At 38.6% G+C, this 15,067-nt stretch overlaps 1 protein-coding gene across 2 annotated transcripts in view; it reads right to left on the minus strand.

The window, feature by feature from the left end:
• Positions 1-15,067, minus strand: part of IFT81 (intraflagellar transport 81) — a 37,360-nt gene that overhangs the window by 16,840 nt on the left and 5,453 nt on the right. For both annotated transcript variants that reach the window (XM_056504315.1, XM_056504316.1), the window contains exons 4-10: positions 14,618-14,707; positions 13,503-13,568; positions 13,074-13,184; positions 11,805-11,889; positions 5,545-5,708; positions 3,237-3,332; positions 1,353-1,499 (exon numbers count right to left, since the gene is read on the minus strand). In XM_056504315.1, coding sequence (XP_056360290.1) covers positions 1,353-1,499; positions 3,237-3,332; positions 5,545-5,708; positions 11,805-11,889; positions 13,074-13,184; positions 13,503-13,568; positions 14,618-14,707 — 759 coding nt within the window. The remainder of the gene's footprint in view (positions 1-1,352; positions 1,500-3,236; positions 3,333-5,544; positions 5,709-11,804; positions 11,890-13,073; positions 13,185-13,502; positions 13,569-14,617; positions 14,708-15,067) is intronic.

Here is a 15,067-nt window from a genome sequence, read left to right on the forward strand (position 1 = left end):
TTCCAAATTGCTCAGCCATTTATCTTTCACTCTGCAAAATGAAGAATTGAAAATATTTTAAAAATCAAAAGCAGAACAAATTTGAACAAAAAGAATGCAGGTCATGTCCAAAACAGATCTTGTCCTTTTTCTGTCTTGAGCCACTTCCTTGTGTCAGACAATTAACTTGAGTTTTTCATTACTAAGCCTTTTACAAGATTATGAGGTTTCCTTCCTACCCAGTTCTCAAATTTCTGTGGATCGGTTTCTTGTCTCCTGAAGAATAGGCACAATTATTTCTTACCTTACAGTGCCTGTGCAGATAATGTAAAACATATGCTGCTGTCTTGGTAATACATTCTTGTTGATTAATTAAACACTTCTTTCCATCACATGTCACAAAACACAAATTGTCAGTTTTCTGCTTTTATTTTTGCTTAAAAATTTGTCAAAGTCTCCAGCAATGTGCCCACTGGAGCTGAAAACCTTGAAGTGGAGAGAAACTTAATGCAGTGGGTTCCTTATTATTGCTACCAAGGGAAAGGGTTCAGTGTGTGATGGGGAGAGAAACCAATACCTTCATTTTCCACATCTCTGTGCCATTGCTCCCACCTGAACTCTCCATCCACACTTTCAGACTCCTTTAAAAGTAACTGAATTTGTGGAGCAGCCACGTCCTATGGGATTAGGAAGGGAGTTCCTTCTACAAAGGGCGTTCCCTGTATTTAGTAGTAAGTAAAAAAAGCACAAAAACAAAGAACAAGCAAGCAAGGAGTGTGTGCCTCTGGCTAAATGAAGGTAGTGCAAAGACAGTAAATGAGACAATGACATTAAGTCAGAGAACGATGCAGATAAAATTCTCTTTAGTTTAGACTGCCTCTAAGTTCCCTTAGCAGGATTCTTCCCATCTTGGAAAAATTACTGGTTGAAGAAAAGTCAATTTATTTTGCTGACAAACCACTACCAAACTGCAGCTCCCTTATTCTTTGCAAACTTCTGAAGCAGAAAAAGCTGCTTTGAGAAGTACAGCTGAAATCTCACTGTGCCTGGGCCACACTGCCTGTGCCAGTCAAAGTTAAGAAGGTCTGGGAAATTTGGGTTTTAAGTAAAAACTTTTGTGGGTAATAAATACCACAGGACTAATTGCATCTCTGATAATCACTGGTATTATGCTTTATAATCATACAGACTTTTAATATTATTTATTAACACATTGATCTTTATGGTAAGTTATTCACCATCAAACCACTGTGATGGTATTGCCATTATTTTGGTTGGAATATTAATACAGCCCAACATTGAGTCCTTGTATACCTTGCAATGGATTAGGCACAATGTGAATAAGAGATTTGAAAACAGCTACAAATCCCTACCTCATCCTCAGTGAGGACTTCAGAGCCTTCCAGCTCATGGGCCTGACTGCTCTTCTGCTCCATCTGCCTCTCCAGGCTGGACATCTCTTCCTTGGCAGCCTGAAGCTCTTCTGCCTTGGCTTCTTTTTTCCGAGAAATTATAGAAGCCTGCAAGATCATTAACGTAAAAATTGCCTTGTTTAATCAGGAGAAAAATGATTTTTAGATAAAATGTATCATTATATACAGCAGGTTAAACCACAGCCTCACTGAAGTTGGCTGCAGCATCCCAACTTTCTCCAGTAAAGATGAGGTTTCCAGCACAGCCTTTTGCCCAGATTCAAGCTGATATATTTTACATTTTAGATTCACATTTCTTCACTTCATTTTTTCATTTTCATTGAGGAAAAAGGCAGGCATTTTAGCTGCTCCATTTCTTCTGCTTAGTCCCTCTTGGTGCATATGTAAGATACAACAACATGGCTTAACTGGAAAGTTATCCAAGATTTCACAAATGTCATAATACAGATTTTTATAACTCCAACCTACTCCAACCTACAGAAATATGTTACACTAAAGCAGAACCGAGCCACTAAATCTTGGCAAATAGCTAGAAGATGATGAATAAAGCAATAAAGTACAGAAATAGTGTAGATTACAGAGTATTTTTCTTTTTTCTTAGTCTAGAAGATAAAGTACTTAAAAAATAATATTTTATACAACACTGAATATTTAACTAGTACCTGAGTTTTGACCAGAACAGATTTGATAACATAAGTATACATTAGTTCAAGGGTTTTTTTAAAAAAAAAGTATTTTTATCTTGACAAAGTATCCTCTTGAAAAATTAAAATAACACACATTCATTTAGATGCAGGTGCAGGAATTTGAGGCATGACTGGTTTCTTCAAGTGAAAGGGAAAACTTACAAAAAAATGAAGCCAAAACACAGCAGCTTTCTCACACTCAGCTGAGAGGACCAGCTTTCTCCCTAAATAAATCTCCAGCAGAATTGTGTTGGGGTGGGAGCTCAGCTCTTTGCTGCACGAGGTGTCTGTGGTGACAAACCAGGGAACAACAGAGCTGATTATTTTGTGAAATAGAACCCAGGCCTGGCAGAAGAAAGCAAAGAGCTCCACAGGCTCTGAGCAGTAACCTCAGCTCCTGGCTGACCAGGAGGTCCCAGCACATTCCAGAGCAGGATTTTCTCTCAGGAAGAGCATCTCTTCCAAAATAAAATGGAGTTCCACGTTGCATTTGTGAACTGCAATACAGATCTTATTCCATTTTTTCCCTCCCACTGACACATTTTACTTAAGCCTTTTTATTTCTCAAGCCATCACTGTAAGCATCACACTGAAGATCTTCCACAGAATTAGCAGTGGTGCAGGTTGCCTGGAAAAGGAATCGCTCAGGTTCCTGCGGAAGCTCCGAAAACCTCCAAGTTCACAAATCCTTTTTATAACTTGGGAATTTACTAAGACTGGAGCAGACAGCCTGTTTCATAGCAAGATTATTTTACAGCCTCAGGCTGAGAAATCAAAGAATTCCTTCTCAAGAGATGGAAAGGAGAAAAATGGCATTTGATGAGACACAAGGAAGGGACAGAGCTGCAGCAGGCAGCCCTCATGCCTAGAATCCATCCACAGCTGGGACTTTACCAAAATAGCTCCTGCAAAATGCCCCTTCCAGAGCTGCTGTGATGTAAGGACAGCAGTCAGAACATTCACTGACATATTTGACTCAGCCCTAAACATACATATGTTCAAGTCTTTATTTTCATTCTGACCTCCACTATTATTATATATTTCTACTGATGATAATAGAAAAAATCAGCATGTAAATCAATCAGTGGCTGATTTTTTTCTCTTGCTTCTGCTTAAAACACATTTTGTTCCTTCTTACCTGCTGGCGATACATGGAGAATTTACTGTCAGTTGGCTCATACTTGATCATCCTTTTCTCAATAAGCTGATTAATTTCTGCATTGACTTCATCTCTCTGCAAGACAGAGTGGAAAACTAAGGAAACAGAGCTTGGTGTCTTTGTCTTCTCCAAGAATTAAATGCTTTGCAACCCAGATTTACAATCCAGACAGTTCCTTTTTTAAAAACAGAGAAACAGACCCAAAAAGCTCAGTGAGTCATTAAGTATTGACCAGGAAGAGGCTGTTTTTGGATTTCCAGTTCTGTGCCTTTATGATAAGGCAGAATCATGACATTGGCCCTGAAAATGAAGTAAACTGGTGGATGTGGAGAGAAAATGAAGTAAGTTGGTACAGAAAAAAGAAATTGCCATGTGCAGAGTGAAAAATGTAATTTTATTGACATGAACTAAAATTCCCTTTCATTCAACCACTTAACAGAAGTTCAAAGGGAAGCAAATAAAGATTAAGTGATAAAGATTTCATCAACACTTTGTAGAGTCACAGACCATCATATTCCAGGTCTGTGGTGCCTTCTCCTCCTGCCACAAGATGCACTTGGCTGTCCTTAGTCCCAAACTGCTGAGCTTCATTCCAGCCAAAGTTTCTGGAACTCTCAGCTACACCAGAGTGCAGATTCCAGTGCACTGGGACTCCCAATAACCATGGAAAATACAGCCACAGCAACCTTCCTTTAATTCTCTGCTGCTGATAAGGGAGCAGTGTAAACATGTGCTGCAATCCCAGAGAGTCAGACTAGAACACAGGGACAGTGCTGGGCATCACCCTGGAAGTTCTGGGAGCAACATCCATGTGCTTGGAAAACTGAGAATCTTAAATAAATTGCTCAATAGAACTAAAAATACTCCAACACCTGGAAAAAAACCCCAACTCTCCTGTGAATTCTATTCTATTAGCAGTAGAACAGGCTTGAATTTGAAAATGGCATAAGAATTCCCTTCTGTGAATAAATTCCTGGATTTTATATTATAAAATGCATGGTGGAAAGATGGTTGGTGCAGTTCAGTTCCTTTTTAAGGCACTGACATAATAAAAAGCTGACTTTAAAAAAAAGCTGCCTAAGGCCATGCTGTGATAACAGCCAAGTGTATGACATGTTTTTGTTATCTTTCAAGAAGAAGATACTTCCAAAATATAACAAATCAAAGGTTACATCACGGAGAAAGAGGGTAAAATTTAAAGCTTTTTAAAATATTGCGATAAACCAAACAACACTATTGGAAAAGAAATGTGCAAAACAGGGTTTCAAGCATGTCTGAAAGAAATAACTGCAGCCACAAATATTGTTTTGATTAGAGGAACTAATCTAGGAAAGCAGAGGCTGAATCACAGAGCTGGTTTATTATTTCAGCCCTAATCTGCCATTTATTAATGCTGTCGTCCCTGTAGATGGATACTCTGTTTCCTCATTATCTCTATTTCATGGCAAAACCTGAGTTGGAAATCCCAGGGGTATTAAACACAGCTGAATTTAGGATGTAGGACTACTCTCCTTCCCTCTAACATTGGTGTAAATCTTCATCATTATCATCTATAGAAATACTAATAATTAGCATTCCTCCAAATTCTTCCAGGACATAATATTTTGTATTTAATCTTTTATTTAGGATTATGCAAACAGGAAAACTTCACTGAGTTAATATATAAATGTACTTCTGTGGCAACAAAGCCCTCTGCACATTCTGGATATATCTGACAAGTGAGGGTTTTCCTAAGACTATTTGCTTTTAACTTATGAAAAAGCCTGGAAAGGTGAATCAAGTATTTGATGCCCAAATTTTCTTTGGTCTTAAAAACTAAACCAAACAATGCAGGGCTCTTCCAAATACTGAGGAGTTCTGAGCCATTGCACATGGATTAAGGCATCATCTTGTGAGGATAAATCCCTCAGGGAATGTTCCCTCCATACGCTCTGGAGGTGTCTGGATAGCAGTGAGAGTTTCAAACAAGTGATATCTGAAGAGAAGAAAAATCAGCCCTTCAGTGCTGAATTAACACAATTTCCTCAATAGCACCTAAGGATATGTTTGGGTTTGGGGTTTGGCTTGGGGTTGGCTTGTTTGTGTCTCTTTTGTGGGTATTTAAAAAAACCTTATCAGAGAGTTTGCACTTAGTGATTGAGACAGCTGTGGTTTTACAACTGAAGGGATGTTGCTTTGGGAATGAAACATTTTCTCCAGGATATGAAGCAGGGATAAGAACATTGCAGAGCCCAGGAAGCTCAGACCATGCTACAGAACACAAATGAAGGTGACCTTGATCCCTCACCTCACTTTCCAGTGCCGTGAGATCAGCTTGAGTCATGGCTGGCTCTGCAACCACCTTTTGTAAGAAATACACTGAAGTCTTTTTACTTTCCATCTCTCTGGGTATTTTTTCAGTTACCAGGTAGGAATTGAAATTCATCTCCTCTTCTAGTTTCTTCATTAAACCTTAAAAACAAATTAAATCAGTTAGTGTCTATAAAAGCAATGTAGCAGATAATTAAGTTTGATTTCCCCAACACATTAAAGTATTTAGCAGCTGATTACAATAACAACAGCATAACATTTGAGTCTTCTTTTCAGTGCTCAGAGAAAGGGGGAGTTACTTGATTTAAATTTTTAATCTGGATCTTAAACAATATAAGAGGATTTATGATGCACTTGTATCTCTAACATGTAACTATCAGCTCCTTGAGAGATTTTTCTCATTAATAACAAGTAAACCCCATCTCATATGAAACTCCAGCTGAATCAGACACAGAATTCAACACACACCACTGATGTAAACAGCCATTGAACCTTTATCTGTAGAAAAATCTTAATTTGGCTCAGCTTGTTGATAGATTTATTATATCCTTGGAGATTCATGCTTAATTTTTTTTTTTTTTTCCTGTCTGGGATTTTAAAAGCCCTTAAAATGGGCAAAGTTTAATGTGTGTCTACTGTAAGGGTCCTTTACACTGCTGGAACACAGATTTCCTGCCTTTAAAGATTTCTTCTTGAAAGAACAAATATTTAATCTCAGGACAGTTTATAGACTGAGAATGCAGAAAATAACAATCCAACAGAAAAAAGCAACCCCATTTATAAGCTTTGCTGGACACCAGCCTGATGCACCTACACCTTACCAGGCTTAGGAGGACTTGGCTCTTTCTAGGCAGAGTAATTCAGGCTCCTTAACAGATCATGTATAAATAAACCCAAGTACGTGCAGATAAGAACAATTCACAGATAGAAAAATGCAACAGGATAAAAGGAAACATCTATTTAAAATACACTGCACAGTCTCCACTGACAACAGGCAGTTCAGGGCAGTAATTCCTCAGAGACAACTGTGCCAAGGACTACAAGACTTGGAAGCTGCATGTCAGATGAGAGTGGGAATGGGTATTTCAGAGTATTTTTCATGATCTAGGTGATCCAGGGTTCTTTTTCATTTTCAAACAACTTGCTAGGGTTGAGATTTTGGTTTTCTCCATATTAGGGAGAAGATGGAATTGTGACGAAATGCCAAGAAAAACAAGTTCACAGTCTCCATCTCTTTCATTTACTGCACAAGCAGAGAGAAGTTGAGCAAAGATACAAAAGTGCAGCTGATGCTGCTGAAACAGAAATGGGAAAGGATGTAGATGAAAACAGCTTTTGGTTCTCAGGCTAAGAAGCCTGACTGCCAAAGGGAAAGGTCAGAACAAAGTGAAAGAGCCCAAGAAAAGGGGCCCCCATTTTTTCTGCTGCTATTTACCTCTAAATCAGTGTCCTGAGAGATCCTCCTGAGCCCTGCTCCCAGCCCACTCTGACAGGAAAGCTGCCAGAAGGGAAATAAGCCATCAGCTCTTGAGAAAACCTCAAGAACTGGGAGAAAAAACAGGCCCTGGGGAAAGCAGCGCTGCCAACAAAGCCGAGTCAACACAAACTAAAAATGAGTGGGAATTCCTCTTTCCCACTTTGTTGATTTCTGTGTTTATGGAAAACAACACTACCACAGGACCTCTTCCCCTTCGTAGAGGGGTCATTTATGAAAAGCAGCCCCCAGACTGGTTTTGGAATGGGGGAGTGGAGTTACTTTGCCTGTGGAACAGCCATTGTGCACTTGGCACTGGCAGCTGCACCCTGGGAAACACTGGGACTTACTGGGAGAGATTTCCCTCTTCTTTCCTGCACAAGAACTCCATTCCAATCTTCCTCAGCCCACAACAGAGCTGGGCAGGAGAGACCACATTTTAATGTCTCACTAGAAATCTCCCACCTCTGCAAATGCAGCAAAGCTGCTTCCCACGTACCCTGTGAGCTGAATTATCACCTCAGAACTGACTGCAACACCATATTTATAACCAAGATCTTTGGTGTGAAAATCAATGTGATATCAACTACATTATTCTGATATGAAATATTAATATTTTAATTAAATAAATTTCTTGAGGTTTTAGCAGCAAAGAAACTTGCATATACAACCTATACTTCATTTCTTGAGCTACTCGTTTTCTGATAAAAATGTACATGCTTAAAGGATTTGTTGTAGATATGACAAGAAACTTAGCAAAGAACCAAAAGAGCTTTGATGAGAGCAGAGACCTTTTGACTTCATGGAGTATAACCTTGTTCACAGTCTGATTTATCCCTCAAATAACCTCAGAGCTGCTACCAAGTCCTGTTACTCCCTGAGTGGTTCTGTGTTGTGCTGAGTCCCAGTGGAGCAACAAAACTAGTTAAAACTTGATTTCTTGATGGGGAAAGACATGATGTCAACATCCCTCATGACTAATATCATTTTTTTCCTGAATACACTGGATATATTTTCCTCCTATACAACTCAACACAAGGATAAGTAACTACCTAAGAGCTACTTTTGCTGTTTAACAGAACCTTAAAAACCAAAACACAGGACAGCTCCTGGTTTGGTTCTTTTTTTTCAGTGAAAAACATTCTCCTGCAAATTCCCAGACTAGAGAGGAAAAAAAGCCAGCATACTTCAGATCTTTCCATTACACATATAAATTCTGTTTTTAATGTTTCAACATTGACTTATGGTTACAAAATCTACACACGTAAGCGGCACAGAAATCTGGCTCTGTGCCCTCAGGTTATTTTAGCAAGCTCTGCCAACCACGTATTTACATGTGGAGAGCTATTCAGAGCAACTCCTCATGTTTTCCATTCAAATTTTTTTATTATTATTATTATTATAAAGAGAGGGATGGGAGAAAGAGTTTATTCATGCTTGCTCAGTCATGTAGAAGAGAGGCAATTTTCTCTGCATAATTCTGTTAATGGTGCTAAAACTTCATTAACCTTGTGCTCAGAATCCCACTGCTTTTCCCTCTACAGGCTGCCAGCTGGGCATCCTGGACTAGAACCACTTGCAACAGGAATTCAGTTTTTAAAAAGGGGGAAAAAGAGAGAGGGACACTCATTTCATAGACTCTCTGACAATAATTTGTTTAATATCACATGGGAAGGCCATGACCAAATCTACAACAGACTTCCAGCATCAAATCCATCCCTTCTCTTTCTGCAGCCACAAAGAGAGGGCTCAAATTATTTCCTCCACAGCTTCCAAGAACATCACTTCCACTTTCCCTCTCTTAAACAGAGGCCTGGGACAGGCAAACATTGGCAGATCAATCATCCCTTCCATACATCCTTGAAAAACCAAAAAACTTCCTGAATTTGTGATTCTAAGTTCTGCTTTCCACGTTTATCATTATTATTAGAGTTCTTTGAAACCTCTCTGACCTTTCAGTGCTCTTCTTGAATGTTGAATTGGCCTGGGGCTGCAGGGCTGGATGTGCCAGAGCCAAACCCAGTGGCAAAGAAACTCTCCTCTGGCATTTTCTTCCAGAAATAAAAGTAGGGAAGGCACCTCATCCATGGCAGTGGAGCTCCAGCTCTCCCATTCCCACATCTGACCCACAAATTCTTCTCAGACACTTCTTAGGAAAAGCCCCACATGCCATAAATACATTGCATATACATTATTCCTGGAGGAATATCCTGGAATTTGGAATTTAGCTATTCCTTAAAATAAATACTGTTGGCATGGGCTTGGCTTCCCAAGTGATTATGGTCACTTGGAATCATCAGGCTCCTCATTATTCAGCCATTTCCCTATTTTTATTTCGTCAGTGATAATTTGCTATTTTCTTTCAGGAATCTGGTGTAAGTACCAAACAATAAACAAGCCAAACACCCAATTCAATTTCTCTAAACCTTCCACTAAACTCCTTTTAATCCTTTTAACAGAGACCACATTGAATTTTTGCTGCCTTGTTTGTTCAAAATGGGGTAGAAGAGTTTAATGACCTAAAAAAATCAACTACAAGAACACCATGAAATTCACCAATCAGACTTATATTTTCATCACAGATATCAAATTATCTTAAAAGTGCTTTATCACAACCTTGCATTGATTGACAGTGACTTTATAATAAATAAAATCATTTTAAGATGAAATAAAGTTCCACCTAAGCCAGTCTCCTTTACCAAATACTTCTATAACTTTAATTGTAATGTGGCCTGCAGTGTTGGAGGAGATCATTTAAACTTGGAATTTTAGGAAAAGATTATTGTGTGGAAGACAAAAATATTAATTTTTTATACCAAATGGAATATTTAAGGAATAGGTTCCTAAATTTCTGGTTTTCATCAAGAATGAAATAAAATAGGCATCTGTACAAAGCAATGCCTCTTTGACAAATGCCTTTGAAGTTCCCAGTGTTCTAAATCTATTTCTAATATTAACTTAATGAAGTTTATAAATTACACATTTTACTGTTCATCAACAAATCGTTTTAACACATTATTTTAATCAATATTTCCAAGCTATTCATTCAGTTTTTCATATTTCTGCCAATAAAGTAACCAGCAATTTCCTGTAAAATGGACAGAGACCAAGAACTCAGTGATTTGGTTTGTTTCTTCATCTTATCAATTTCTGTTCGTGCAGCAGAGATACTCAAAGCAAAGTTATATCAACCTTGCACAGTAAGTGTGAGTTGGGTTGTGGTTATTTAGACCAGAGGCCAGTGTTAATAAAAATACTGTTCATATTCAATACAACAAACACCACAAAAAACCCCTCCAAGAATATGAAAATTCATGTTCCTTAGTGCTACCAGCAGCAAATCCTTCTCTAGTTAAACAATATCCTGAGTAGAACTGGAGTTATTAAACAGGGAAAGATTGAAGTTAATAAACAGGGAAGGACTGAAGTTAATAAACAGGGAAGGAGTGTTCTGTGAACCAGCAGCATCACTTCCAACTGGTTTGTAGCTCACAACAATTAATGATACAACACAAAATCTTCTAAATATGATGTTTCTAAGAGTTAAAATCCTACCACAAGGCAGATTCTCCTGGCACAGCTCAAGCAGGCTGATGCTAATTGCATGCTAATGATAACTCATGAATATGTGCTAGCTGCATTCCTTACAGAGTTCCTTTACATTTCTTTAAATATAAAATTAATTATAAAGTGAAGTAATCAAATCCATAAGATAAACAACAAAGCTTCTGCTCATTAGCAACAACTCTGAACATTTTATCTTGTTTAGTAAGTAAAAACACCTGAATATTAAAAATGCAAGAAGTTTCCTTTAAAGGGGAGGATCTGACTTCCAGTGAAAAGCCAGCTGTTGCACTGTCAGCAGACAAGTGATACCAGGAGGCAGCTGAGGTACCAAACTGCAGCCAAAGGGGATCTTCAAAATGAAGTAAATTGTGCTACCTTGTAGACCAACAAAGCTTTTAAAATAAATGGAACCTATTCAGTGCACTGTGGTCACCTAATTTCAATTATTAAAAAAACCCACAGTTGGCATTCTGTAATTGCTGCTACAGGCAGTGCCTTTGTAACTGGGGAAAGCAATTACAAAGCTGAGTCCTGAGGTCTTTGTTTGGGCAACATTTCAACACAAGTTTTCTTAAGTAATGACTCCAAGATTTGATTGGGAACATCTAAATACTTTTTGTTTTTTCCCTTGCAAGCAGGACTCGAGATAAGGAAATTAAATACGTTAACTTTATTTTCATCTCAATGATTAAATGACATATTTACTGGCATTTTATTATGTTACCTTTGCTTCTGTGAACTGAACCCATCAAGTTTCCATTGGCCTTAAAAAAACCCAGGAACTGAAATAGAATTGTTGACACAGCTTTGCTGTATAAACTCTCTGATAGCTACTGCAAAAAAGGAACAGTTATAAAATCCACTGCAAGTCCCTGTGAGATGGTTCAGATATTCCTTTAGTTCCACTTGTGGTTCAGAGGCAGATGAGAATCATTAAAAAAATCAAAGTAACATTATAAAGCAATAACAATGCTACAAGGTGGTGACTGAGAAAAGTCCTTTAACTCAGAAGCCAAAGCTTGTGTGATGCAACTGAAATAGTAAATGTTCTTGAAAGAGTAGGACAAGGACTTGGTTTACTAAATTTATATTGAGAAGTAGTCAGATTCTATCATTTTGGAAGTAATTTATGCACCATTCTATGGCATGTTTTGCACCACACTAATCTAGGATGCAACAGGAAAAGCTCTACTCACTTTCTGGTTTGGAATCTGCCACCATGTTCTGCATCTCCTTCAGCTGCACCTGAGCTCTCTGCAGCTTCTGCTCTGCGTGGAACAGCTTTGGAGAGACAATTGGACAGGGTCATTCCTTGGAAATCCATCTGCAAACAACTAAACCAGCAGAGCCCCAAAGAACCCCAAACACAAAACATGGCAGCTCTAATGTCTGGTGGTTTTCTGTTTTATAAGGGAATTTGCCAGACCAAATTTTCAACACTTGGCCTAGGTTTATTTGATATTCCCTCCTGTTAATTGAGAAGAGTGTTCTTGTTCTCCCAAGTGATATTTTGTCTGATGGCAGAAATTTATCCAACAATTTTCAACCAAAAATATGAGTGGCTCGAGCATTACAGCAACAAAAGGCAGCAGGAATCAGGATTGCAGGAGACAACTTTCCTTATCCTGCAATGCAGCTGAGTTGTCACAGCAATCCACTGTCCATCCCAAGAGCAGTCTGGAAAGCTTCCTTCCAAACAAGCCCCAACTGATTTGCTTTTCTGTGACTTAGAGAGATGTGTAATAAGAACTGGAATTAACTGGACATCACATTCATTTTAGTCATGATCTTACTCAGGCTCAAGCAAAGATCCAACAGCTTGAGAGGCCACTGATTCCCATTGATCCCACATCCAGACAAAGGCTGCAAGAAATCTGAGGGCTTTTCCCATTTAAATAGTGTTGAAATTCAGGCTACAGAATTTGGTGACACAGTGTAACAAAAAGGCACTGGATTCTATTGAAGTACCTTGTTTTGACAACACAGGACAGGAATAAAACCCACCCTTACACCTGCATGTCAGCTGCTCCCAGGGCTTCTAAGGACATCATTTTTCCCAAATTCAGGGGACCAAATCCCTGAATACATATTGCCTCCACCCAGGGAAAACATGAGGTACTTGCTGTGTTGCTCAGCCAATGAAATCTTGGTGCAGATCACACCATAAATATGAAGAGTTTCCTTTGGGTGCTCTAGCAGTAAGTCATGGAACATTTCCTGGGAATGCTAAAGGATGATGTCAGTGGGAGCTGAGGCAGCCAAGTACCTTCACTGTGGTGTTCAAAACTTGCAGGGTCAAGCCTCTTCCCTTAAAATTTACACAGATCTTTTAAATGGGATTTAATTTTCTAGGGTGGGAGAAACTCTCCCAGCTACTGTTGCTCCTAATGCATTTTTAAAATGCACAATTCCCAAACAAACATCAACAACTCTTTATTTTAACAGGTATGTTGTTATGCCAGTACCTGACTTTTTTGTTCTTGTTTCTGTTGAGCCAGAGATTCTTCTCTCTCTTTCTCTAAGCGGAGCTGTCTTGCTATTTCAAGCATCCGTTGATGATTTTGTACTGTCTCCACCTACAGCAAGTGGATAAATAGTGCATGTTGCTGTCAGATAGCTGAGAAATACATTCAGGAGATCATATGTCTCACAAGCCCACTTAGCACTTCCCTTCCATACACGTTACTACTCAGAAATGACAGCAAAGTACTGGACTAGAGATTCTTAAAAGCTCTGGATCAATGCCTGGGGAGATTCCCTGTAGGTCAATTAGTTACTTGATTCCTTCCTAGACATACAGTGTGTTTATCTTAATCCTTGTTTGCATTCCAAAATCAGAGTTGCAGGCCAAGGATTATGACACTGAAATGTAGGAGTGTTACTTCTCTTATTACCCTCTTCTTAAGACGCTCTACTCTTTTGGCCAGTTGATCTTTCTCCTCTTCCATTGCACCAATGTCCTAAAAAGCAGGAAAAAGAGATAAAGAAATGTTTATTTCCCATGTATATTGGATTGACTAAACTCTCTTCAAATTCATAAGAAAATCAGAATTCTTCCCTGAAAACATGGAGGCGGTTATAATTTTATTGATCTATGATCAAACATCCAGGATTCCAATCTCTCTCCTCTCTTACTTCCCCCACAGTTCCCACTCTCTTTATGCTAACATACTTCATCTGCATCCTTGAGTATTAATGTGAACATTTAAAATAAAAGCAGGTGGATTTCTCTAAAATAAAAACAAACAAACAGAAACCACCAAGGAACGAATCAGCATGAACTCAACATCTGATGCAGTCTGACATATGTTCTTAATGTCACCAGCATTACCCACTTCCTGGCAGACCAATTTGCATCAAGCTCCTTATGAGCCATGTCTGCTGCCACTTTTTGTATTAAGACTGTCTTAAAAGAAACATTTTCTAGAGCTGAAAGATGTTATCTGATTAACATTCTCCTTTAGTTCTACTTTACAACAGCAGGGCTCTACAGATTGATAGTTATGAGAGAAAGGAAAATGCATTCTCCAAATGTAAACCTTATCTCAACATTTTCTTGCCTTGTCTGTGTGTCCACTGGAAAGCTGTAAACAAGCTTAATTATTTTGCTGAAACAGAGCAAATATCTCTACTTAACACTTGAGCCACGTGGGTTCATCATTGCTGTTGACTTAAGCTCTTAATTCATTCAACACCCTCTGGAATTATTAGCCACTATCAGGAAAGCAAAAGGCTTTGTATCAATCAGCATTCAGAGGAAATGGAATTCTAATATTTGGAAATCATACTGCACAGAGTCTTGGCAGCCTCGTTCCCCAATCTGCTCCAGAAAGCTCAGCTCTAAACAGGAGTGAGGACTTTGTGTTTGCCAACAGACAGCAGTGTCAGGAGGCAGCTGCAGTGCCCACCAGCTCTGGCCTCTATGGCTTTCACACTGTCCACAAAGCCAACCAACATGGAACTGACATGCAAAAAACCAACTAAATTAAAAATTGTGGAGTTTGTTTACCCTTCTTATTTCTGCAGTTGATAAACCAGATATTTTGAGCTGCTCGTGCTCCTTATGCAGGTTTTTAAATGCTTCCATGAGTTCTTCATACTGTGAAATGAAATGGAAATTGTGCAGAATGAGCTCGGTGTCTAAGGATTTTCAGATCAACACACTGTTTTACTACTAAGACAGTAAATGTAGACATAGAAATATGGTGAGGACAAGATAAAAAGGCATTTTCTCATTGCAAAAACCTGTCAGCTTATAAAGCAGAAATAAAAAAATCACACAGCATTATCTTCCATCTGAAGAGACAATCAGAACTTCACAATTTCCTCAGTATTTTCACCTTTTGTAATATGGAGTGTATTTGCAAAACAGGAAGATGTCATCTGAGAGGGAAAAATTAATAAATTACTCTCTCTTACTATACATCTGTGTACACCACATATATAAATGTCCCAAAAG

Source organism: Oenanthe melanoleuca, chromosome 15, assembly GCF_029582105.1.
Source record: "Oenanthe melanoleuca isolate GR-GAL-2019-014 chromosome 15, OMel1.0, whole genome shotgun sequence".
NCBI lineage: Eukaryota > Metazoa > Chordata > Aves > Passeriformes > Muscicapidae > Oenanthe > Oenanthe melanoleuca.